This window comes from Trachemys scripta, chromosome 1, assembly GCF_013100865.1.
Source record: "Trachemys scripta elegans isolate TJP31775 chromosome 1, CAS_Tse_1.0, whole genome shotgun sequence".
Classification (NCBI taxonomy): Eukaryota; Metazoa; Chordata; order Testudines; family Emydidae; genus Trachemys; species Trachemys scripta.
The window spans coordinates 231,455,733-231,482,657 of record NC_048298.1 but is presented as its reverse complement, the minus strand read 5'-3'; the positions used below and the strand labels follow the sequence as shown (position 1 = coordinate 231,482,657).

Sequence of the window (26,925 nt, the reverse complement as noted above, 5' to 3'; positions counted from 1 at the left end):
CAAACCCGCGATAAAAACGCAGAAATTGGGCTTGTTTTGAATTGCTTGTTGGCTAGTTTTTGGCTTGTAGCTTGTTGCTTGTTTGGCTTGTAGCTTGTTGCTTGTTTGGCTTGTAGCTTGTTGCTCGTTGTAGCTTGTTGCTTTTTTTTTTGATCGGCTCCCAGCAAGCTGGGGCAAGAGGGGGCAAGCAGGGGCAAGGGAGGGAGAGAGTCAGGGTGCACAGCGGGCCCACCACAGTCCCCGACTGCATGCCAGGGGGATCTAGTCCCATAGAGTGTTGGGGTTCTTAGGAATTGGCTTGTTTTGGCCTTGTTTTGAAATGGGTTTAGCTTGATTTTTGGCTTATTGTGAAAGTCGGGGAGCTTATTTACTGCATGAAAGTTGGTAATTGTGCCCTACTGTCAAAGTTGGCTTAGATTACAAGTGATACGGTATTCTGGTGCTCTTAGTCTTGTTCCTGATTTGAGGCTGATGTGCATGCATAAGGGAACCCTCCGTGTGCAGATCTCCCCCTATTGCAGTGGTTCTAAACCAGAGGTACATGTACCCCTGGGGATACGCAGAGATCTTCCAGGGGGTACATCAACTCATCTAGATATTTGCCAAGTTTTACAACAGGCTACATAAAAAGCACTAGCAAAGTCAGTACAAACTAAAATTTCATACAGACAATGACTTGCTTATATTGCTTTATATACTATACACTGAAATGTAATTACAGTATTTATATTCCAATTGATTTATTTTATAATTATATGGTAAAAATGAGAAAGTAATCAATTTTTTCAGTAATAGTGTGGCTGTGAAACTTTCGTATTTCTATGTCTGATTTTGTAAACAAGTAGTTTTTAAGGGAGGTGTAACTTGGGATACGCAAGACAAATCAACCTGCTGAAAGGGGTGTAGTTGTCTGGAAAGGTTGATAGCCACTGCCATCCTGCCAGGAACTTGGAGCCTGCACAAAGCCTTCAAGTGAATGGTCAAGACTTCCAGATCATTTCCCAAGATCTCAAGGGCTCTATGATTTGTGGGGGCTGAAGCATCTCCCCATTTCATGGGGTATGAGGCAGGGGCAACCCCACATCTTTGGTAGAACCATCAGCCTTTGCAAGGCAAAATTTGCAATATTCCACCCTAGCCTCAGGATTCCTTCAGCAAGAGGTGATCTGTCTCTAAACTTTGCTCACATCACAGACGAGTGGTACAATTCAGCACATTTATAGTTTTTGTTCAGTGGCCCCCAAGGGAACAGCAAGGGTTAGAGATCAGTACTGAGATATAATGGTAGAGCTGACCCGTTTTTATGAGAATAAAAATTCACCCTTCAGATATATTTTAAAATAAATGTCTGGCCGTCATCACTATTCAGCAGCTGTCTTTATTGTGCTCTTCTATGCCAAATTTGCAAATGGCCTCAAAATCAAACAAAATTTGCACCTACATGTTATGCAAATGAAAAACTGGTATTTGCTTGTGCACATTGGGTAGAAATCCCCAAAATTTATGCAAGCAAATATTTGTGAATACAATTTATTAAACCAATTTTAAAAATTTGGCCCTTAATGTCAGAATTTCCCATTGTACTACACTATACACACATTAGTTCTGAGCTCCCCTCCTTTCTTCACCCTCCAGTCTGCTTGGTGTGATGGCACATGGATCCAAGTGCCAGAGAAAAAATGATCAATATTTTACAGCCAGAAAGAATGACATGCCATCTTTCTTTAAGATATTTTCTGTATAGAAAATTATTTAAATTTGCAACCTTGAGCCTTCACTTTCTCCAATTTTTTTTTTTTAAAGAATCCTTGATGGATTTTCATCTGTTAAAAGGTGTAGTGGGCATGATGAAGTAGAAACTGAGACCTAGGAGAGACAAGACTATGGATGCTGTCTTAGTAGCAGGTTGGCTTATTCAGGGAAAACAACCCCATTCCAAACCCACTAGCTCTACACCAGGAATGTACAGAGGCACACAGGCAAGCTTCTCATATGATAACTCCCCTATCCCCTATCCTCAGAAGCTGATTCTTTTTCATACTCAGGGCCCACAGTGTGCAGGAGTCACAGCCCCCTTTCACAATACCCCAGGAGGGAATAGACTGGCTCCCTACATCTACTTTTAGAGAAGCTAAGAAGAATATTTTCCCCCTCCAGTCAGAAGTCTGTTGGTGTCAGGCGAAGGGAGCTTCCTCTTTCCCTCCTGATCACTTTTTTGTTCAGAGCACAAGTCCCTCCCCTGCTTAGCTCACTGGTCCACTTCAGAGCTCTGTGCCCTTTGCATTTCTTCCCTGGCTGCCTGATATTCAGTCAGCTAGGGAGGCACATATCCTGTGCCTTAGACCGTCAGAGGACTGACCTGCTTCATTCACTTGAGCCCAACAACCAAAAGGAGCATTGTGATCAAGAAAGGCAGTCTTGAGCAAGCCCATCAGGTCTGAACAGGCATTATACTACAAAGCAAGTAGGATAAGTACTACCCTGTACCAAGGAGCAGCCGAGGAGACTGATTTGAGTTGCATGGTACCCTTAAGTTTTCTCGGCATAAACTACTTACTATGAAATTTTAACCACTTGAGCCACTCTGACCATCACTGAAGTAACAAGGATTTGGTACAGTTTGACGGTGCATGGATAGGTTTAGCAATTTTTACCATTGTGTTTCTGCAGAAAGCCAATGACTTTTTCAAGCACTGTAGTTTTGTCCATTTTACGGGTGTTGCCTGGAAGCATGGAGCTGAGCTCTTTGATGAGAACATTGAATTGGTCACGTCTCTTCTTTTCAGACTTGTTACGGGAAGCCCTATAAGTATGAAAAAAAATAATGAATGGACCTAGAAAGAGTAATCATTACATATTCTTCTTGCGACATATTATTTAGAAAATGAACTCTCTATACATCAGTGTGTGAACACTGATGGCTGGCACCAGGCAAAGCTAAATAAGCAACCAAGAACTGGCCTTTCTCACTGTCATCTTTGTGACCTCTTTGCTGGGACATCTTGAAAAGCAGCATGGTCCAATGGATATAGTGCTAGGCTGGGAAACAACAGAGCTGGATTTTATTCCCATCTCTGCTCTGTGACTTTATTATCTTATTCCTGTGCTCACTCAGTGAGCACATGTTGGCTCTTCTGTCCTCCCCTTATCACTCCAGCAGCAGGACAAGATGTGGAGGAATTTCATGTCCTTGTTTTCTGACAAATCATAAAGCTTGTCTTGTGAGCACTGGTTTTCATATGTGTGTGTGTACTCAAAATTCATGCATTCTATGCTGAGGTACTTTCCGTAAAGGAAGATTGTAAGTAGACAAGGTAAATAATATGGCAACACATTTTGTTGGCCCAGAAAACAATTTATAATGCTCAAACTTTTGGGCTGATCAAAACACTTAGGTATTCTAAATTATTTCTTGGTCAGATAAAAAAGTAAAAAAACTATGGCAGTTTATAAGCATCCTGCACAAGTTTAATTGTAGAAAGGAAAGTTGGTCTTGTGGTTTAGTCACTTGACTGTGATTCTAGGTTCAAGTCCCAGTTTTGTAACAGACGCTATATGTGCCATTGGGTAAATCACTGTGCCTCAATTCTCTATCTGTAAAATGGGGATAATACAACTCCCTTTATGCGTCTTGTCTATTTAAATTGTAAATTCTTCAGGGCAGGGCAGGGTTGCTGGAACAATTTTTATAGTGAGGGAGCTGAGAGCCATTGAACCAAACTGTAAACTCCGTACAGTGGAAACTACTTCAAGCCAAGGGTTGCGGCAGCACCCCCCAAACTCTTAATTCCAGCATCTCTGGGGCAGGGACTGTCTCTTTTTATGTGTTTGTACAGTAGAACAATGCGGTCCCAATTTCATCTGGGGCTTTTAGACACTACCGTATTACTGTTTCTAACAATCTGCTCAGTAGCTGTATTTTAATTTTTATTTATTGTACACTAATCTGTAAACTAAGAATTGTACTCTTCAGTGCACCCTTGGTCTCCCAGTATTTTTTTATGTATGTTAATGGACAGTTTTCTAGGAGGGTGTCTCCTAGGCTTATATGACCAGGCAGAAAATGAACTGTAAAACATGCCCGAACTTCTGCTTACTCCATTGAAAGGTTCCAGGCAAACAAGAACATCATAGGCTAAGATTTATTTGGCTTAAATGTATAACAAGCTAAAAATGTGGTTTAAAATAGACAGGATTTAATAATTAACAGGCCAACTTCTTCTAAAAGTAACACCAGCGTCAATCCAGTAATACCACAGCAGTTAATGAAGAAACCTGGGCATACACTGGTGTAAATAAGAATAGAATTTAACCCAACTTTGACATTCCTCTAAGGACCAATATGGCAATAAATATTTTCAGCAGAGATATCACAATGGAGGCTTCCATACGTTACCAGTGACGGGGGGTGGGTGTGCGTAATTTTTGTTTGTCTTGCTCTCTGGCCTGAATACTTTTTGAGATGCACTGGAAAGAAGCCAATCTTTGGTTATTTTACAGCTTTGAACACAAAAGGTTAGGTGGATGCTGTCTAATGGATTTTAGCTACTCCTGTTACACGTGCAGAAGACTGTTGGGACAAGATTTGAATCCACCTTCATCGTATTTCCGAACAATTCAAGTAGATTTAAAGAAAACCAACATTTTATTTTCATGTAATTCAATCCTCAGCCCGGGTTAGCTTGAAGGCTCCCATTCCTTCAAAAACTGAAACTCCCCAACCATATATAGAGTATGTGTTGCTTGCCCAGAAAGTAAAAGATGTTTTGACAGAAACCAGAAAGTACCTATTTTTAACACTTGACATTTTATTCACAAAGGAAATCTGAAAACTTCTGTAGTGGAAACAACTCTACCAAGAGCCAAATCTATAAACAGAGTAGAATCCTTAAAGGAAGAAAACAGAAAATCTGATTAGGTCATCTAATCTATCCCTTTGCCTATGTAGGATTCTATATTTGCTAGTGCTTTGTTCAGTCCAGATTTAAATGTCATGAACAATGCAGGTTCCATCACTTCCCTTGGAAACTTATTCCATAGTCTAGTAAATCTCACTATTAGGGCACTATCCCTGATACTCTGCTGAAGTTGTCTTTATCTTAATTTCATACTATTCACCTTGATCACCTTGATGGATCAGTCCTTCAGCCCTCATACAGATTGCGCCAATCACAACACATCTTCCATTCGTCTCGTATCCTGGCCTTCCTTCTCCATGTGCAGCCATGTCTTTTCACGATAAAATCTTCCCTTCTCTTTGGAGGCTGGCCAAGTGGTCGTTTCAGTTCCTGTGGGTACTACTCAGCGACAGCTGTAGTCCATCGATTGTCAGTGAGCCTCGTTATATGCCTGGCCCATCACATTTTATTATGCCTGCTCTCAACAACGACATCCTGCACTCCACTCTGCTGTCTGATCACTTCATTGGGGACTCAGTCTCGCATTTAAATTCCCAGAATTCTTCTTTCCATAGCCCACTCCGTGACAGACAGTGGCTGCTCCTCTGTCTTCATCAGTGCCCATGTTTTGCTGCCATACAACATTGCTGGCAGTACTGTTGAGTTGAAAAGGCTGCCGCATGTTGCCTTGTTCATTTTTCCTTGGCGGACATCTTTGATAGAACTGAATGCGCACCAACCAGCTTTCTTTCTTTGCGAGAGTTCACCTTCCTGATCATGGCACATGTTAATTTCTTGGCCCAAATAGACATATTGCTCAACTTCTTCTTTTTGTTCTCCCTTGATTGTTATTTGGACTTTTGGTAAGGTATCAGACCGCATAAATTTTGTTTTGGAGCGGTTAATTTTCAGTCTGACTTGGCTGCTTTTTGTGTTGAGTTCTCGCAGAATTTTCTGTAGTTTGATATAATTTTCTGTGATCAACCCAACATCTTCTGTAAATCTGAGATGGTTTAACTGTTCTCCGTTGATGTTGATTCCACCCTTCCAATTCATTCGCCTCATTACCATTTCAAGGCAGGCTGTGAAGAGTTTTGGTGAAACCGTGACTCCTTGTTTCACATCTTTCTTAACTGGGATGCGAACGGGAGTATCAAACAAGGTTATATCTGTAGTGCAGCGCTCGACAGCACAGAGATCAATGCAGTGTTGAAATCTCTTGCAGAGCAGAGCATCGACACAAACTGTATCAAACTATTAAAGGAAACAAATTCTAATTGCACAATTCATACCATTAGTCCAGGTTATGTATCTCCTGGTTATCTTCAAAGCAATATGGCATATGTTGATGGGAAAAAGATACACTGTTTGAATGGAATTTTGATTCTGAGTAAATATTAACAAAGGCTTGACCCTATATATCACCAAAAATGCTCCTTACAAAAAAAAAAAGAGGCATTAAAATATCAGCAGATGGTAATAACTACCACTATTTAAGATATGTGTTTTCCTATGTCCGTTCTGTGTGTATGTTGCTCGCTAACCCCCTTTTTAATGGTTGCCTTGCATGCATCATAAAAGTAATTTGAACCTAAGTGTGTGAACTGGTAGTGACAGTTAAATCTGGAATCCCTCCCTCTATTCTCCCCTTTGCTTCACTCCCCACTCCCTGCAAAACAACCCCGCATTCCAGCGATGTTATAATTCTTGACACTTTGTATGAAACTTTCAGCTGCGATATATCATCTCCAAAGACATCTTTTTCATGATGTAATGTGGCATGAGGCATCCATTCCCTTCATCCTCCTCCTCCATTCACAGATATCTACATATTTACAGATGGTTAGGCATATCCTTACATTGTGCTTCTTTGCAGCGTGCATTAATAATACTATGTTTAGCAACTCTCATGCATTAAGTCCCTTGTGAAGAGTGTTGTTGGCACAGTGGCTTTGGGAAAACTTTGATAGGCCCTTTGCCTCAGAAGACATTCCTTGCAGTCCTAAGTGGTTGCAGCAGTTAGGTCAGCACATTGCTCCTGGTATCGAACAGTGGGCTTCTGTATCCCGAGCATGCATGAATTAGAAAAGAAGCAAAGGAGAACAGCTGAGCCGGGCTACAGAGCGTTCTGACCTATATTAGTGAAAAAAGGCTGCAGGAGGGAAGAAGCAGGAAAAGAATCAAAAGAGACGAGCCTGGACCAACTAGTTGTGCCTGGACTGGAAATACTTTCATTAGAAAGAACAAAGGGAAAAAAATACACGCAACCTAAGGCTCCTTCTACACCAGTTAAACTGCTGGTTGCAGTACTGATCACACTTCCAAAAAACTGCTAGCAAACAGATTCTGTGACACTCCTGGTGCCAGCCAATTATTATGGAGTTTTACTGCAACAAATGATTTTCTACCTGAAAAGGCAACCCCTACAAAGTGTTAGTAGCAATTTCCTGTGTATGTATTAACTGTGACTTTACCACTGTAGTTAATAGCACGTTACTGCTTTAGACCCAATCAATTAGCCAAAAATTCAGCGTCTTGTGGGTTGTTCCAGTTAGGAGCAGTAATTGGTGATGGAACCAGATGTTTCTTTGAAGCAATACTGTTTATTTACAAAGAATGTACAAAGACCTTTTCCCCTGAACACAGCAGGAATGAAACAACAAGAGACAGCGTCTTTGCTCACAGTAGCAGGCACCTTTTCCAATCAGCACTCAGCTCAAAAGCTGTCTCTCTTAGCTTTTTTCTTTCTTTCCCTAAACTCTCGCTTACGTTTTCTTAAGACCACATTCCCAGTGCTTGTTCTGATTGTGCCCTTGGTTTTTCTGCCCTTGCTCTTTAGTGTTTTCTCTGGTTTTCCACAAAAACACAGACACACACAACAGCTCCATCAATCAATCCTTTAACCCCTGCATTTGCTGTATCAATCCCGGTAAACCCCTCACCCTGCATGGCATAGCTTCTGACTCAGTCTTGCCAAGTGGATCTGTGTGTTTGGTGGTGGCTTCTATTATTTTGACTATTACTAACCAAAGGGGCATTTAACTGCGCCATCATTCAGCCTAGCTTCAATGGGGTTTAACCCAATCCATAACAAGCACATATGAAAGGAGACTATGTTTAGGTCTGAAGTAATGTTTATAATGTTATTGGTTTTTGGTGATAAGGTGATTTGAGAGTATTAGTCATTTTTTGTTTTATTTTTTCCCAAAATTATTATCAGATAATTACCCATGTATAAACTGAGTAACATAATAAGAAAACCTCATTATTTTCAATGAACAATTGGTGTTTCTTTTACAAAGTGTTTTCCGTAAAAGATTATATGATAACATGGATATTTTATACACATGGTAGACTAGACAGTTGTATTGTGGCAGAAATAGCGTTCTGTAGGTTCCTCGGTTGATCCTATGCAGTAATGTGAAAAAATAACCCTTGTATTTGCCTTGTTGATATTTTTCAGAGGAAGCACTATTGACATGCTTTTATTCTTAAAGGATGGCTGATAATAGTGCTTTGTGATTCATCAGTTTTTCAAGTTGTATTTGGCTTTATTTTTCTCTCCCTTTTGATTAATTAGGATGGAAAAAATAGTTTTTGCAGCAACATAAAATCTTAGGTTCACAACAAAATGAACAGTGTTATAAAAGAAAAAAAAGTGCTCACCTCTTTGCCCTGTCTTTCTCATTTTCATCCATGAGATTGTCTAAATAGCTTTTTCTGTTGAAAGAATGCAGAGTTATTATAAGTTGTCATGTCATTAGCTCTACCTTCAGGTTAATCTCAGAGTCACTTCTGCTTTACTGTAATAACAGACTGACAGTACCCAAGACAAATAAGTGTGTCAGCAGGGTTTTAAACTCTGTCCTTAATTTTAAGAACCATCTATTGTAGATGTTATGATTCATTATTAATGATTTGTACTGCAATAGCATCCAAGGGCTCCAATCAGAGATTAAGGCCCCATTGTGGTAGGCAAAGTAAAAACACATACCAAAAAGGCAGTCCCTCCTCTGAAAAGTTTACAGTCTAATCTGTCTACTGTGGATACCTTCTCCAAGTTACTAGGCTAGATCAATGGTTTACAACCTTTTTTCATTTGCAGACCCCGAAAATATTTCAAATGGAGGTGCGGATCCCTTTGTAAATCTCAGACATAGTCTGCAGAGCTCCAGGGGTCTGCGGACTACAGACGAAAACCACTGCTCTATGGTAATGACAACCTTTCACAAACCCCTTAGACATAGTCTGTGGACTCCCCCGAAAATGGGGGGGGGCATGGACCACGGGTTGAAAGCCATTGGGCTAGATGCAGGGAGGTAAATATGAAACCCCTCTGCAGACTCAAGGCCCCCTGTCCCAAAGAGGATTCACCCCTGGGGAAAAGCAGGTATTGTTTCCACTGCTGCCCTCTCAGGTGGTTCCTCCAGTTGGTGGAAGCTTAAAGTTCCTATAAGAGCTCGGCAGGAACCCCAAAGGCAAAGGTAATATGAGGATGCATTAGGGGCCCAATTCCACAAAGCTCTGAAGCATGCACTTAAGTCCTATTGACACAGTCTGGTTCCTAGAGTACAGGTTTCCAAGTTGCAAAAACTAGCCTTGCAACTAACAACATCTGAGACCCTTGTTGAAGTCTCAGCCGAGAGGTCAGGGGTTGAATGGGCCTGGAGACTGAACTGCCTTCTCACTATCTGACTTGAGCTTAGTTTTTAGAGTTCAACAGGTTTTTAAGCGGTGCAGCTGTCAGTGCTATGTTAGACCAACTTGACTTGCCACACAGAAAAAATGCAATCCCAAATGCAAAACTGAACATGTACCATACCTGTCAGTATTAACCTTTTCGGAACAGAATGGTCAGATACTGACTAAATTCTTGATCTGAAAAAAGGTGTATGTCCATTACTTCTATAAGAATGAGCAATTTTGAGCCTCCAATAGATACAGACAAGTGCCAGCCATAGCTCATAAGAAGAGTAGGTAAAATAGGTAAATAATGTAGGCAAGACAGGTAAAAAGCCGTGTAAACTCAGCACAGCCGAGGATGAAGCTGTGTCTCCTCAAGCTACGGCTACACTACAGAGCTTACAGTGGTGCAACTGCACCGATGCAGCTGCCCTGCTGTAGCACTGCTAGTGCAGATGTTCTAAGCTGACTTAATTACTCCAGCCCCCGCAGGTGGTTGGGCAGGAGAAATTCTCCCACCGACATAGTGCTATCCACATCGGCGCTTAGGTTGGTGTAACTTACGTTGCACAGGGGTTGGCTTATTCACACCCCTGAGCCATACGTGCCAACTTTCCCCGGCACCGGTGGGTGCTCGCACCCCCTGCCCCTGGCCCCGCCCCAACCCCACCCTTTCCCCGCCCCAACCCTGCCCCCTCCCTTCCCCTTATTGAACTCCTTCCCCAAATCCCCGCCCTGGCCCCGCCTCTTCCCCGAACACGCCACGTTCCCCCTTCTCCCCCCACCCTCCCAGCCATGTGGAACAGCTGTTTCACAGTGCAAGCGCTGGGAGCTAGGGAGAAAAAGTGGGCACACGGCGCACTCAGGGGTGGAGGCGGAGGTGAGCTGGGCAGGAGGGCAAGGAGCTGCTGGTGGGTGCTGAGCACCCACCAATTTTTCCCCTTGGGTGCTCCAGCCCTGGAGCATCCATGGAGTCGGCGCCTATGCCCCAAGCGACATAACTTATACCGATGTAAGCGGTAACGTGTACATAGCCTGATACATGCATTCTCTGTCCACTGCCTGCCCCTCTTTTGCCAAGTGCTCTTTTGAAGAAGGGAGGCTTGAGACATAATACCAAGCAGTGAGGAGACCAAAGCGTCGCGTTTATCATTACCTGTGTCCATTCAAGGCATGTACTCCCACTTGTATCAGAGCACAAAACCCTTATGTACCTGCTGCACCCCACGCAAGGATTTTCAGGATCAACAGCACCATGTTTCAAACTTTAGACTTCCAACACTGTCATTTGAAAATTGGCATCCCATGTCACTATTCCCTCCACTAAATGATTCCACAAAATTTAGGAAGCAGGATACAATAAAAAATTAAAAAAGGAGGGCCAAGTTAATGAATATGCATTATTTAGGCCGAATATGATTTCAACATATGATTTTGCTCAGGAATTTTATTGTCTCAAGTATATTTGTTTAAAAACAAAAATGAAAACTGATCAATGGGAAGAATTATGGATAATTTTGTCAGTAACTAGTAGATAGTCATCCTCCATTAGCTCATGAGACACATGCTAGCTAAGAAATATGAGCTATATATGCAAATTATCCTGTTAATTCTTTGTAACAATACAAATGCAGCAGGAGGTTAAAAGCTGCTGTTCATTGGTCTGAGGATTAAGCCACCATAGGTGAGAAGCTTAATGGGAATTTAATTGGGTAGTGGAGGATCATAAATAGGAAATACAGAGGGCACGTGTTGGATTTTATTGAATTGGAATTCAATTGGAATTGCTGTGTTCTGTAACCCAGAATATAGACAAAGAAATAATAGTAAGTAGTGCTCAGAAAACTTTCATACTTTAGCTAATCAGGCTTCACAACACCGCCATGAGGCAGGTCAGTATCATCAGCCACATTTCATAATGGGGAAATTCATATAGCCAGCTGAATATTATTTAGCAAATAATTTATTTGACAACATTCATTACCATTCTAAAATTAATCAACAAATATTTTTTAAAATTATTCACTGAGCCACAGAGTCAGACTGATAAACCGAACTGACAAATATATTCTCAAATAATATATTTTACAAACGGAGTGACATTTTCAAACAAATAATTCAATAGTTTTTAAAATTATTTGCCCATTGGTAGGAACTGAGGCAATGTGGCTACATGACTTGTCCAAGAACACAGAAGCAGTCACAGAACCAAGAACTAGAACCCAGAAGTTCCTTGCCTTAAATCCCTAGGCCTTTGCTCAAATCACTAGGTTAGGCCTCTCCACTGTTTTGAACACAAACTCTGATTCTGAGTACTGCAGTAATTGTTACCATTTTATACTTTTTTATTAATGAAGAGAAAAAGAACAACTGTTTTACTGGATATCTACAGAATACATGGAATTATACTGTGGGGGAAGCATATGCCCATACTCACTGGCAATAGACCTAACTCTTCTGTTCTGTACAGGATTTGGCTTTCTCACTGACTGATGTCACATCTAGGAGCTGCTGTGATGCTGCCAGTATCAGACACTATGCAGTTGTCACTTTGATTCCACATCCATTTGTTGACACAGTCAAATCTCCAGAGCACCTTAAGTGTTGCTAACAACGTTTGTGAGTCTGTATTTGGCATATGAAATTAGAACTGTGCTCAATAAAATAGATATGGCAGAACAAATTATATTTGTTGCTAAATAGTTGTGTCACCCCTCTGAGGAGCTGTAGAAGATGTCTGGGCCTTGCAGGCCAGCTTCCTGTTGGAGCAGAAATCAGTGACATGAAGTCTGGGTATATTCTTAGTCCAACTTTTTTATTTTATAGTATACCAACCAGTCTTTGAACAGAGGGGAGGGAGGTCACAGACAGCACACAGGGAACACCCTCTTTCGGAACTGAGTCCCAGAGATTTCTCTCGTTAGAGTGATTAAGGCAGAGAACAAATGCGTTTGCTCCTTGCCACAGCTCCTCCCAAGAGAACTTGCATCATAAAACTAACAACAATACAGTATTTCTTCAAAGACTGAACAGTGCTCACACATTAAGAACTTGCAACCCTATGAATAATAGGTCCACCTGCTGACTCCAGCCATAAGAGTACTTAGCAATGACAATCATGTTTGTGCCTTTACTCTTATGGCAGGAGTCAGCAGGTGGATAGTAAGCAAAAGATAGTAAGCAGCTTGAATCAGCAGAGAAGACTATCAGGAGTCTCTCACTGAAGTGAGCCACCAAATCAGTCGGCATTTGAAATTGATAGTCCACAATGAGAACATACCTAAAGAGAAAGAAAGAAACCTTCAGCTCACCTCATGTACATATTGGGACAAATCTTCCTCCACAAAGCTGCCAGAACAGGGTGCTGTGGATTCCCCAGCATGGGAAAATCCAAGGGAGCATAGAACCAGTGAATTTACCTCTAAGCCACCACCCTTCATAACCTCCATTGGAGGAAGCAAGTCGGGGGCATGTCCAGGGAAGGTGTACAGTTGCAGTGCTGTTAAGCTCCAGCAATCCCCAGATGGCATAATGGCCCTTGTATGTCTCAGTTTTTAGATGCCCAACTTGAAACAAATTGGGCCTGATTTTCAGGGAGTGGTATATGAATTTGGGTAATTTGTCAATTTACAATTTATAATTCTCTCATTATCAAGCTGCAAACTCCATTTTGAATATGTAGCCCTTTGTCTTCTCCATTGTCTTTTTACTGATTTGTCTGGGGATGGTCTTCTGGCAACCAACTCACTAGGCTGATCTGGGAATTACTAGACAAAGGGACTGAAAGGTTATAAAAGGCAGAAGCTGATCTATTTGGTGTCTTTGGTCACTTTCACCAGCTCAAAAAGAGGGACGCTGCTGCAGGAGTCTGATGAGGTGGGGGGAACCTAAACAGTCCCCCAAGAGGGGCACTATCTTATGTTTTAGCTCTTAAGTAAAGAGCACTGGTGTTTTAGAATCCTGTGCAAAGTCTGTCTCTCTGTGTTATGTGCAACACCTATCATATGTCCTTGAAGGGTTAGCATGTGACCCCAGAGCACCCACATTGCGGTAGTTTGAGAGAGGCTGTGCTTAAGATACAGGGGAGGCTGAAGGGTCAGGAGCTAGGCAGTTGGAGCACAGAATATCAGGGTTGGAAGGGACCTCAGGAGGTCATCTAGTCCAACCCTCTGCTCCAAGCAGGACCAATCCCCAACTAAATCATCCCAGCCAGGGCTTTGTCAAGCTTGACCTTAAAAACCTCTAAGGAAGGAGATTCCACCACCTCCCTAGGTAACCCATTCCTGGGCTTCGCCACCCTCCTAGTGAAAAAGTTTTTCCTAATATCCAACCTAAACCTTCCCCACTGCAACTTGAGACCATTACTCCTTGTTCTGTCATCTGGTACCACTGAAAACAGTCTAGATCCATCCTCTTTGGAACCCCCTTTCAGGTAGTTGAAAGCAGCTATCAAATCCCCCCACACACACATTCTTCTCTTCTGCAGACTAAATAATCCCAGTTCCCTCAGCCTCTCCTCATAAGTCATGTGCTCCAGCCCCCTAATCATTTTTGTTGCCCTCCACTGGACTCTTTCCAATTTTTCCAAATCCTTCTTGTAGTGTGGGTCCCAAAACTGGACACAGTACTCCAGATGAGGCCTCACCAATGCTGAATAGAGGGAAATGATCATGTCCCTTGATCTGCTGGCAATGCTTCTACTTATACAGCCCAAAATGCCGTTAGCCTTCTTGGCAACAAGGGCACACTGTCGACTCATATCCAGCTTCTCGTCCCCTGTAACTCCTAGGTCCTTTTCTGCAGAACTGCTGCCTAGCCACTAGGTCCCTAGTCTGTAGCACTGCATGGGATTCTTCTGTTTTAAGTGCAGGACTCTGCACTTGTCCTTGTTGAATCTCATCAGATTTCTTTTGGCCCAATCTTCTAATTTGTCTAGGTCCCTCTGTATCCTATCCCTACCCTCCAGCATATCTACCATTCCTCCCAGTTTAGTGTCATCTGAAAACTTGCTGAGGGTGCAGTCCACGCCATCCTCCAGATTATTAATGAAGATATTGAACAAAACCGGCCCCAAGACCAACCCTTGGGGCACTCCGCTTGATACCGGCTGCCAACTAGACAATTGATCACTACCCGTTGAGCCCGATGATCTAGCCAGCTTTCTAGCCACCTTATAGTCCATTCATCCAGCCCATACTTCTTTAACTTGCTGGCAAGAATACTGTGGGAGACGGTATCAAAAGCCTTGCTAAAGTCAAGGAATAACACGTCCACTGCTTTCCCCTCATCCACAGAGCCAGTTATCTCATCATAGAAGGCAATTAGGTTAGTCAGGTATGACTTGCCCTTGGTAAATCCATGTTGACTGTTCTTGATCACTTTCCTCTCCTCAAAGTGCTTCAAAATTGATTCCTTGAGGACCTCCTTCATGATTTTTCCAGAGACTGAGGTAAAGCTGACTGGCCTGTAGTTCCCCGGATCCTCCTTTTTCCCTTTTTTAAAGATGGACACTATATTAGCCTTTTTCTAGTCATCTGGGACCTCCCCCGATTATCATGAGTTTTCAAAGATAATGGCTTGAGCAACTAAGCTTTGTGGTGCCCCCCTATGGTAGGGGACCCCGGGTAATTGCCCTGATTGCTACCCCCTTACTGCTGGCCCTGGCTTTTATATGCAGAAAAACAGTTGTTGTGGCACAGGTGGACTGTGGAGTTTTTGTAGCATGTTGTAGCATGGGGCTCAGAAAGAAAAAGGTTGAGAACCCCTGCTCTAATCTCCATGTTCCCTGTCTCACTGGCTGCTCCACAGTAGGACTTCAAAATGAATCTTACCAAGACTTAGTGAGCTTCATTCTGACTCTGAGCTAGCAGCCGTCCTCTTTTCTTCTGAGTTGTGAGACTGCGCCAAACTTACTAATATTTATTAAACTTCACTTCAATGTCCTGCTGTTTTACCAGAGCAAGGTTAACATGTGAGGAGTAGGAGGAGAGATAACAGAGCCGCAAGACGGCAGTGACCATGTTAAGCACCTATTTTAACTCTTATTTGTTTTGGATGGGGCACTTAGATAGTCCTGCCATGCTGGATGCCATAGAAAAATCAAAGCAACAGGTAGACTATTAGGCTGGATTTGTCTGAATACAAATACAGTAAATCAGAATAAATGACCAGATTTGAGCGCAAATCAAATCTGAATCAGGAATTCAACCTATTGCTACATCTTGGCCAAATATAACCCTCTGAACTGTTACAAAAACATGCTACAGTTTACTGCTAAAAATAGCACACAAAAGGGAAAAGAAAAGTTAATGAAAAATTACAAATTGAATTAAAGAACTGAAAACAGAGTTGTCTACAGCACAATTGCCGGAACGTAACTAACAAATATAAAAAAATCCCTTTTCATTCTAATGTGCATTTTATTTTGAGAAGGCCCTGTGACTTTTTTGTGGCAGAATAGTAGCATTAACAAAGTTACTAGGTGTCATGTAATGCAGCAATTGCTATGGGAATTACTGTATTTAAGTGCAAAGGTAAAATCCACAGGAATGGTAAGTGTACTGCTTTAGAGCTATTTTTGCCCAAGCATGTCTAACTTAATCATCCTCCTTTCAATAACAGCGTGCTGAATTTTGTTTTTACTAGGAAAGAGAATGTTTTGGGTTTTCAAACAGGACAAAACACAGTAAAAAGAAAACTGTACTTTCTAGACTTGATGAAGGCTAATGATTCTTGGCAGAGAATAATTTGTTCTGCGGTTTAAAAATATTTACATTTTCAATATTTATGAATGATCCTTACATAAAAAAGATTACATTTAAAACCAGACACGGAATAAGAAGATTACAAAAACATAGAAGATATTCATCAAAATTTTCAAAAAAGACTTACATATTTCTTTAAATGTACCTTTCTGGTTAGTTATTTAAATGGAGTGATTATATTTCTAAATTTGATATTTCACCGAGTTTCATGCTTCAGTTTATAATGGCTCTTCAGATGTTTTCAGGGTTGAAGCAACACAAAAATATCTAAAGAAAACAAATACGGGTATTAAAATTATGGAGTATGACATATATTAATGTTCCATTGGCCTGGCTTTGGGATGAGGAGATGATTGTAGGTAATACATCTGAAGATTATGGGATTATAATAAAAGAAGAAAAGGCACATAATGTATTTTGGCTATATTCCTTACATTCTACCTACTTAAAATGGTTAGTTGGAAAAAAGAATCATTTTTATCTGTAGAAGCTGTTGTATGGTATAGCTTTGCACTATTAAACTGCTTCTCCATTCCATCCAGGAGATGGTTGTATTTCAGTGATGAGTGAACTGAGCCCTATATATACACAGCATAAATCTCCTCTCACCAGGTAAATCGGGAGTAACCCGTGATGCTGGCAGATCAGGAGCCAGCTCATGCCAAGGACCAGGGCCTCACTGAATGCTGACAAATGCATAGCTGGAAACCAGTCTGGCTCACCTGTGGGTTAGCATAGTTAAAACAGATATCAGTGTTTTAAGAATGTGTTTAGTGTTTAGACTTTATGGAATCCTTGTAGGATACTGCATGTTTTAATCCTACTTATAATATCTGTATCCCATGGTATGAAGTTATATTGAGTGTGTACATTGTAACCCTCTGTAATTGTGTAACTCACCAAACAGGAAAAGGAATGTTAATTAAGGTAGAACGTCTCAGTCTGCACACAAGATGGCCCACTGAATGCAAATGAAGCATTGCGTAGCATCGAAGAACAAAAATCTTGTTGACTGCATTCCTAACTCTCTCTGGGGTGAAGGATATAAAAAATCCCTGACAAGGAGAAATTTGGTCTCTATGCTGTCCGGAGTCTGAGGGACAGAGATTCCTAAACATAAGCTTGAGATCCCCATACTGCTTGGCATGGGTCAGCCCTAAAGTACACATAGAACTGGTTATTATAGAAGCTTATATTACCTTTTTAAACCTAAGACTGTAACTCATGTATGTGTGTGTTTCCTGTTTTAACCTTGTAAATAACTCATTTATTTTCTTAATTAAATCTTGAATTAGTTTATTACAGGATTGGCTACAAACATTGTCTTTGGTTTGAGATCTGAGTACAAATGACTTGGGGTAAGTGACTGGTCCTTTGGGACTGGGAGTTACCTGAATATTTTTTTGTGATTTTTGGTGTAAAGGACCATCTATCACATGGTCCAGCTTGCGTGGGTGGCAAGATAGACTGGAATGCCCAAGGGGACTGTTTGATTCCATGGTAAGACGGTTATATTGCTTGTTACTGAATTGGTGAAATCTAATTATAGAACATACCACCAGTTTGGGGTCTCTGTCCTGCTTGTTGATTATCTGCCCTGAGGTTGGCACTCTCAGTCGTGAGCCAGTCCAGACCCTATTGAATTCAACAGAGATACTGGTATAAGTGAGACAAGTGAGGGGGAGGGAACAGATAAACATTCATGTCACATTCCTCGTCAGTACACGGCCCAAGCCGGGGAAGCTAATGATCCAACCCAGCGGATCAAATTTGATGATGAATCCTAGTCACATGCCACCTGAGGCACATTGCACACACACTGAGAAGAAGAAGAAAGAAGAAGAAATGAGAAGAGTCATATTCATAGATTCATAGATTCTAGGACTGGAAGGGACTTCGAGAGGTCATCGAGTCCAGTCCCCTGCCGCATGGCAGGACCAAATACTGTCTAGACCATCCTTGATAGACATTTATCTAACCTACCCTTAAATATCTCCAGAGATGGAGATTCCACAACCTCCCTAGGCAATTTATTTCAGTGTTTAACCACCCTGACAGTTAGGAACTTTTTCCTAATGTCTAACCTAGATCTCCCTTGCTACAGTTTAAGCCCATTGCTTCTTGTTCTATCCTTAGAGGCTAAGGTGAACAAGTTTTCTCCCTCCTCCTTATGACACCCTTTTAGATAGCTGAAAACTGCTATCATGTCCCCTCTCAGTCTTCTCTTTTCCAAACTAAACAAACCCAATTCTTTCAGCCTTCCCTCATAGGTCATGTTCTCAAGACCTTTAATCATTCTTGTTGCTCTTCTCTGGACCCTTTCCAATTTCTCCACATCTTTCTTGAAATGCGATGCCCAGAACTGGACACAATACTCCAGCTGAGGCCTAACCAGAGCAGAGTAGAGCGGAAGAATGACTTCTTGTGTCTTGCTCACAACACACCTGTTAATACATCCCAGAATCATGTTTGCTTTTTTTGCAACAGCATCACACTGTTGACTCATATTTAGCTTGTGGTCCACTATAACCCCTAGATCCCTTTCTGCCGTACTCCTTCCTAGACAGTCTCTTCCCATTCTGTATGTGTGAAACTGATTTTTTTCCCTAAGTGGAGCACTTTGCATTTGCCTTTGTTAAACTTCATCCTGTTTAACTCAGACCATTTCTCCAATTTGTCCAGATCATTTTGAATTATGACCCTGTCCTCCAAAGCAGTTGCAATCCCTCCCAGTTTGGTATCATCCGCAAACTTAATAAGCGTACTTTCTATGCCAATATCTAAGTCGTTAATGAAGATATTGAGCAGAGCCGGTCCCAAAATAGACCCCTGCGGAACCCCACTCGTTATGCCTTTCCAGCAGGATTGGGAACCATTAATAACAATTCTCTGAGTATGGTTATCCAGCCAGTTATGAACCCACCTTATAGTAGCCCCATCTAAATTGTATTTGCCTAGTTTATCGATAAGAATATCATGCGAGACCGTATCAAATGCCTTACTAAAGTCTAGGCATACCACATCCACAGCTTCTCCCTTATCCATAGTTTGTAAAGTTTATCCAGTCCTTTGGGGTCTCTGATGGAAGGTCACTAGATAAATGTTTATTAATTTTTACTTTTATTAATTATTAATATTATTCAACCTTTGGTGAATGGACCAAATATATCACATGAATTAAATTTTGCCCAGATCACTCCTAACACTACAGAAAACAGATCTAACAAATTAAAATAACATTCATCAGTGAAGGCTGCCATCTGTACAACTCAGAATGCTCCTTGGTGCGCCTGTCCCCTTCCAGCAATGCTAAACAGGATTAGCGTTCCGTAGGCGTACAGCAAAAGTAGGTCAGTTCAGTAACATTGGTCCCTGTGATGAACTGACGATGTGATTGTAATGGTCTGTTCACAGTCACCTCTCACTCTGAATTGACTACAGTGATGATGAACCTGGGCTTGTCACAGGACACATAATAATAACATAGCTCACTGCACACTTTGTGGGGGAAAACATGTCCAGTTGGGAAAAATAATAATGCTTAGCATTTATACAACCAGACAATTTCAAAGGAACACACTCACATGATAGCCTCTGCAGTAAATTATTATTATCATCCACATTTCAGAAAAGGAAACTGAGGCACAGAGCAGTTTAAAACTATATTCTGGCTCCTTTTGCACAGATACTGCACCCTACTTGCACGACTATGCAAGAACTAGGTAGATTGTTACCATTAGCATTCCTGGATGCAGGGGAGGCAGAGGGTCCAGCATGTCTGGAAATACTTCGCAGTTCCAAGGATGAGTAGTCAACCAGGTATGTCAGTTAGCATCCATCAACAAAGGCAGAGGGTGTATGCTGCGACTCAAGCAGAAGTCAGTGCAGCTGCAAAGGATGGCTCTGCCAACACCCCCCATTAAGGCACTGTGTCTACATTTGCCCTGCCCAGACAGAATGTCTCAGATTATAAATACTTACTACATCACCATGTGTCCCCAAGAGCTCTTCCAAGTGTTCTAAAAAATTGCTCCTAATTGACTTTGCCAAGCTGGTGCAGTAAACCAGTGACATCATTGGGATTGGAAATCAGGGGTTTATGGGGCACAGCCCCCCCACTTGGTGAACTAGACTAAAGATTTCTGGATAATACAAAAATGTCCCGAAAAGACTGAGGACACATGGGGAAACACTTTTTCTTTTCTATAACAAAAAATAAATAATTATTGGGGACACAGCAGAGCTGGGTGGTGCTCCCTCCTTGCCCCCTGTGGGGGCTGGTTTGGGCCCCACTGTGCTCCCTGGACATTCCTCTGCACCTCCCTAGAGAGGTGCGCCCCACAGTCTGTGGACCACAGGTTTAAAAAACCCAACTGTACTAAGTGTTTACTCGCACAACATACTAGAGCCCTGCTGTCTGACAATAAGGTATACTGATTTGTACTTCAATTCTGGATATTCAAATCTCGTTATTATCAGGAACACCCTAAGCAAGTCAGTTACACTGGATATGTTCACACATTAGATAAACTCCCAGGGCCTATTTTACTAAGTTTTTGCTATCTTGCAGGGAATATAGCACGCCCCCACACTGACCTGCCTCTCCTGTTTTATACTTGTCATCTAAGAAAGGAATGCAAGACAAACATCTTAATACAGACTGGGTCTAAACATTATGTGTTCGTTGTGTCATTTTTAGAACATGATTAAAATATATATGATAATATCTCTTTATGATAATAGAAAACATTCTCCCGAGACAAGCCCTCAATTGCAAAGATGTATAATTTTTGAAAACTTTATGTACCCATCTACCTGTCTGTCTTAGGTATTATAAAGTACTAGAAACTGCAGTATCTAGGGCCCTGATTATACAAAGTCTTACAAATATGCTTAACTTCACGCACTCTGAGTAGTCCCATAGGGTTAAGATAAGCATGTGTGTAAATCTTTGCAGGACTGGGGCTTAGGTGTTGAGACATCCTGCATAGATACCCCTATGATTGGTGATTAGATTAGTTGATAGAAATTTGAAGAAACAGTGTAATAATTAATAGCCCAAAAAAGCTTGCCTTGAAAATAGTCTCAACTATAAGATATTCAGAGTTCTGAAATCCCGCCAAAATTTGTTTATTTTTGCAATCATTTCATTGTGATCGTCAAACACTGAGCTAGTGCATACATACCAACAGCATATATGTGCACTGGTTCCGTAATTGTTAGTCTGACAAAAACCTCATAGGCTGCTTTTTAATTGGTTTGGTCTGCTGGGGATGGAAAACACTAACAACAGTAGAGTCCTAGGAGTCCACAAAGTAAGCCTTTCCAGATGGGACTACTGTCAAGGTAGGCCTATTTTTCTGGTATAGCAATAAACTTGACAGGATCCTTTTAATCCTATCCACACAATTCCCTCTCCTATATGCAACCATGTAGAAGGAGATTTTGTTTGCTAATATTACCATAAAGAGAATATGCTTTTAAATCAACAGATTACAGTAGCACTAAATTCAAAACAGGACATTCATGAGCTGAAATAGACTGAACTCATTATCCTTCCTTTGTCTAGTAAACCATTTATATATGGCTTGCAAAGGACCAAATCATTTTGGGATTTTTAAGTTTATGGGCCACATTCATCTCTGGTGTAACTCTACTGACTTCAGAGACATTTAAAGCAGAGAAGAATCTGACTTCAATGGACCTATGACAATTTATACCAGCTGAGGATCTGCCCCAGTAAATATATTTCCAAACATGAAGTCACATGTTCCTGATCCCAGGGGAACCCCCCAGGAAGGAAAAAGTACATAGGCGACTCCATGAAGTTCATCTCCTTTCAAAGCTCAGAGGTTTGAAGATTCATAGAACCCTCCCCGCTGCAGGAACTCAGGCTCCATCTGTGCAGATCCTAGGACTGCTGCGGATGAAGAAGGCCCTTTCAGGTTGCCCCAGCATCCTGCCTTGTCAAGTGGGAGCTACATCATTGCTGTACTCTATTCCCAATAACATACTTGAGCCTTAGGTGGAAGGCACAACTGGAGTTACACAGATCATGTTACGCCCTCCCAAATGTGTAACCATGTAGCTGCAGAGAAGAGGCAAAACCAAGCCCTAAGTCAGGTATAATATAGAAAAAAATTATTTTCCTATCTGAAGTGTGAAAATAAATACAAATATTAACGCCCATAATCCACTGCCCTTGCATCAATAACATGATGACATTTTTGCTCTTACTCTACATGATGTGACATTTAATAATTCTGGGGAGATGAATCATGTACAGCTATTTTGGTAGTATATTTTTAAAATAGAAACTAATCTTTACATTTCTGTAAATGTGTCTGAGTAAATGATGCAAAGAAGAGATTCCATTAGCCATGTGTCTACACACAGAAGGTGCACCAGTTTAACTAATGGTGGGATGTTTCAGCTGTGACAGAATTGCAGCTGCTCTGCAATAATTTACGAATATTGTATATTGATCTGGTTATTGGGATGTGTACTGTATGACTATATTGCTGTAGTTTAATAAGGGACAGAAAGGAGAACAAGTAGGAAGGGAAACAATGGCACAAGATAAACCACCCATTGGTAAACACGTGCGGGTTGTTAAAAGACAATTCCCGAACTATCAGCTTGGAAGATTCTACCTTGGGGCTCCAGCCAACTGACAAAACTGGTTTTAACAAGCAGGGCCAAGGTCTGGGAACCAGGAGATCAAACAGAATATGTTTAAAAAGGCATTGCCCCTCTCAAGAGGGGGTGGTGAAGGGCAGGTGGTCAGGTGACCAGACTGAAACACGTGACCCACAGTGGCGTAGGAAGAAGTTAGGCCTGCCTATGCTACTATAAGGTGATAGTAAGCCTTTAGATAAGAAAGACGTGTGAAGACTGTTGTTTTAAAATCCCTTTTCTCTAAATGTTTTGTTCCTACTGCTAAACAAACAATACTTTGGTTTTAAGAAGCTTGTCTGATCTCTGTATAACACAGACTCCCAGAGAGACAAACTATAGGTCCAGAAGGCAGTCAGAGCCTGCTGCGTAAGCAAAGTTGATACACAGGGCCTGGTCTAGGTGTGGGAGGCTTGCGGAATTCCACCCCAGGAGAGGTATAGACACAAGGCCTGACACCTATGGGGATGCACTGAGAGAGATCAGAAAGAGGAGAGAAATGCACCTAGCACCTGTAATTCTGACATCTCTGATTTGGTTACACCAGGGCAACTCTGTGTGTGGACTGTCTTACAATGGTATAGAACTGGGCCAAGTTAAACTAATGTAAAACAAATTTAAACCAATGTAAGAGTGTCCATACACAAAGCTGCATGGTTTAACTAACCTCATGCAACATCTGACCTTTAGCTAAACTGTTGTCACTTTGTGAGTAGATCAGGCAAATGTTTTATTTCAGCTAGCTCTGAATTAAAACCTTGCATTATTTAATTTATAAATGTGACTGGCACTTCTCCCTCACTATTTCCTCCAAAGAGGCAAAAAGGGGAGGGGGTTGAGCCATAGCACTGCCCGACTGCATACTGGCTAGGTGGGGCTGTGGGATGGAGTTTGGATGAAAGGATGTAGCTCCTCCTGCACTCAGGCAAGCTCTAGGAGGAAGGGCACCTCTTGGTGCTTCCTGTGGGATGGTGCAGCAATTTCATAATTGAGCCCCATAAAGACAATGCAAGTTTTACCATAGACTTCAAATGAAGCAGAATGGAGTCCTTTGTTTGAAAGTGTACAGTAAAGCATGCTGGATATATGTTTTTACATGACAGATGCAGTAATTCATCCGGAGTATAACTCAATTGACTCCAGTGAGTTTACAATGGGGAGGAGTTTGGCTCCATGCCAGTATGTCTTCTTCAAAGTATTAGCTGTAAGACATTCTTACTTGCTGAAAATAATTATTAATAAGAATTGTCGCTTAAATTGTCGCTGTAATGTATCTAAGAAACACATCACTGTTCAGTAGAATACTCTTTTAATCAGGCGGTGGACAAATCTGTTCTTCTTACTCACCCTCAGCAGTGCCATACTCAGCAAGCAGTATCATTGGGTGGCTCAATCGGTTACCTTCAAGAATTCTTTCTTTACTTTACAATCATATGAAGAGCCAGACTGTGGCTTTCCTTGCCTGAGTGCACATGGAAGGGGGTCAGGGGCGCTGGAGCAAGGAACACTCCACACAGGCATGAGCTGCAACTGCAGTTCCTGTGCTCTGCTGTTTATTATTATTTTCATTTCCACAGTGAACTGACTTTTTACCAGCCAGGAGACTGAACAGATTGCATGGCCCACGACAGTGATTTCCCAGTTGACTGTTCTCTTATACAGCTGTCTGCTGGAGTGGAGTATGGGGCCTAACCGGGCAAAGGAAACCCTACGTGATTAGGGGGAAAAGGACTCAGTTCTACTCCCAGTAACCTCCCCTGCTAAGACATCAAGTTGTTGTTTTAATTCTGGGGACTTGCCTAGTCCCTCTCTATCCCCCCATGAGGGATATTAGAGGGAACCCTAGGACCACAGAAATCTCTTAGTGCAAGGAGAGAGAGAAACCAGGAACCACATCTAAATGAGTGGTCTCCCCTGCCAAGCAACTCCCCGTAGCACCACTAACCATCCCACCCCTGCACTGGGCTTCACTGTCCTCAGCACAGCCCTAACAGTAGGGAGCCTTCATTCATAGTCTCCCTTTTACAATGATAGAGAATTCCTCTATGTAATATAAAATTCAAATCAGGTTTGCAAAGTAAATCTCTGAGGAAAAGAAGTAACTGTTACAGAACTTCATTAGTACTTTGCAATCTTAATTATAATAATTATATTTTTGTAGCTAATATAACCAAACTCTCTGCTTCTGAGTGCCATTAATAAACATTTTGATCCCTCTATTACGAGACTAACAAAATTATAATGCTGAACTTTATACTTAACAAAGGGCACATTCCTAACAAAAATTATGCATTGTTTATTCAAGATATTCATATACTTTATTGTACGTCAGAAAGTGCAGGTCTTTCCAAGCAGGGCCAGCTCCAGGCACCAGCTTACCAAGCAGGTGCTTGGGGCGGCCACTTCGGAGAGGGGCGGCAAGTCCAGCTGTTCGGCAGCAATTCGGCAGACGGTCCCTCACTCCTGCTCGGAGCGAAGGACCTCCCTCTGAATTGCTGCCGCAGATCGCGATCGCGGCTTTTTTTTTTTTTTTTTTTATGTTTGGCTGCTTGGGGCGGCCAAAACCCTGGAGCCGGCCCTGTTTCCAAGATATGACAAATGGAGTAGACAGAACATTAAAGATGAATTGGACCTCTTTTAGGTTTGATTCACCTCCCTGGGTGCAAGGGAATGCAAATTGCAGCTCCCTACACCCAAGAAGGCAGCTTGACACTCACCCAGTGAAAGGCAGTCTGTGGTACTTTTGCTCCCCTCTCCTAAAATTCTGCTAGGCAGTAAAGCTTTAAGGACCCTGATCCTGCACAGAGTTACACAAGTACTTAACTTTATGGACTGAGTAGTCCCATTTGACTGCATTGAGACTATTCACCATGCATGTTAAGCACATGTATAAATCTTTGCAGGGTCAGAGCCATAGTTTAAAGTAGGGGACAATAGAAGTCTCGCTGAAAAGGTTATGTAGGGCCCTATGAAATGGACAGAATTGCAGAATCAAAACTATAACACTGAATCCCTTCTCTCTCTCTGCTGCAGTCCCGTTGCTGGAGGAGCTCTGTATCGGGGACAGAGGAGCTCTGCGCCTCCCTCTCTGCCCCCCAGTGGCAGACGTGGGTCCAGAGTTAATTTTTAAAAAAATGGAAAAAAAACAAAATCAGAAAATAATTCATTGAAAAATCCACAATACTAAAACGGATTTCATAGGGCCCTAGTTATGGGAGAGAGGAAAGCCTCGGGTAACAACAACAAGATCATGTGATTGCACAGTAAGACATGGATATATCACGTTGGTTTCACTGAAAAACACATCTTTTGTTATTTTTACCTTTCATTTCACCTCCATTGCTTGTAGTCAAGGTGACAGAAAGGAGTATTTAGGAAGAATTTAAATTAGTCCAGGCATGTGACTTGGTGAACAGGTTTGAGGAAAGCATTCCAGTCATACAGTGCAGTACAGTAAAAGGCACATAGACATGTGTGGTAGAAGGAGATGAAAGAGTTTTGGGGCTGGAATGGAGAAGGCACAGAGAGCATGCCATCACATAGGAACTTGAAGGCATGTACTAGGTACATACACTAGCCATGCTGTGGTTTTTCACAAGAGGCTGGTTTGACTCAGGGAGCTTAATAAGGAAAGGGTGAAAGCTCCCTCCCATATTCAACCATCTGTTCCCCTGCCTAGGGTTACCATATCTCATAAATAAAAAAAGAGGACCCTCCACGGGCCCTGGCCCCGCCCATTTCCCCACCCCTAGCCCCGCCCCAACTCCGCCCCTTCCCCACCCTAACTCCGCCCCCTCCTCCCTCCCACTCCCAGCCAGGGGGAAAGGGCTGCCCCAGTGCTACCAGCTTCACGGTTTCCCGGGCAGCCCCCAGACCCTGCGCCCCCAGCCGGCGCTTCTCCGGCG

General features: G+C 42.0%; 1 protein-coding gene across 2 annotated transcripts in view; it reads right to left on the bottom strand.

Moving 5' to 3' along the window:
• Nucleotides 1-26,925, bottom strand: part of NPAS2 (neuronal PAS domain protein 2) — a 146,914-nt gene that overhangs the window by 75,070 nt on the left and 44,919 nt on the right. Inside the window, exons 2-3 of one of the 2 annotated variants that reach the window (XM_034757982.1) lie at nucleotides 8,565-8,618; nucleotides 2,655-2,803 (exon numbers count right to left, since the gene is read on the bottom strand). In XM_034757982.1, the coding sequence (XP_034613873.1) occupies nucleotides 2,655-2,803; nucleotides 8,565-8,618 (203 nt within the window). Of the gene's footprint in view, nucleotides 1-2,654; nucleotides 2,804-8,564; nucleotides 8,619-26,925 lie in introns of those variants that run through there. The other variant, XM_034757981.1, reaches the window with a different exon arrangement.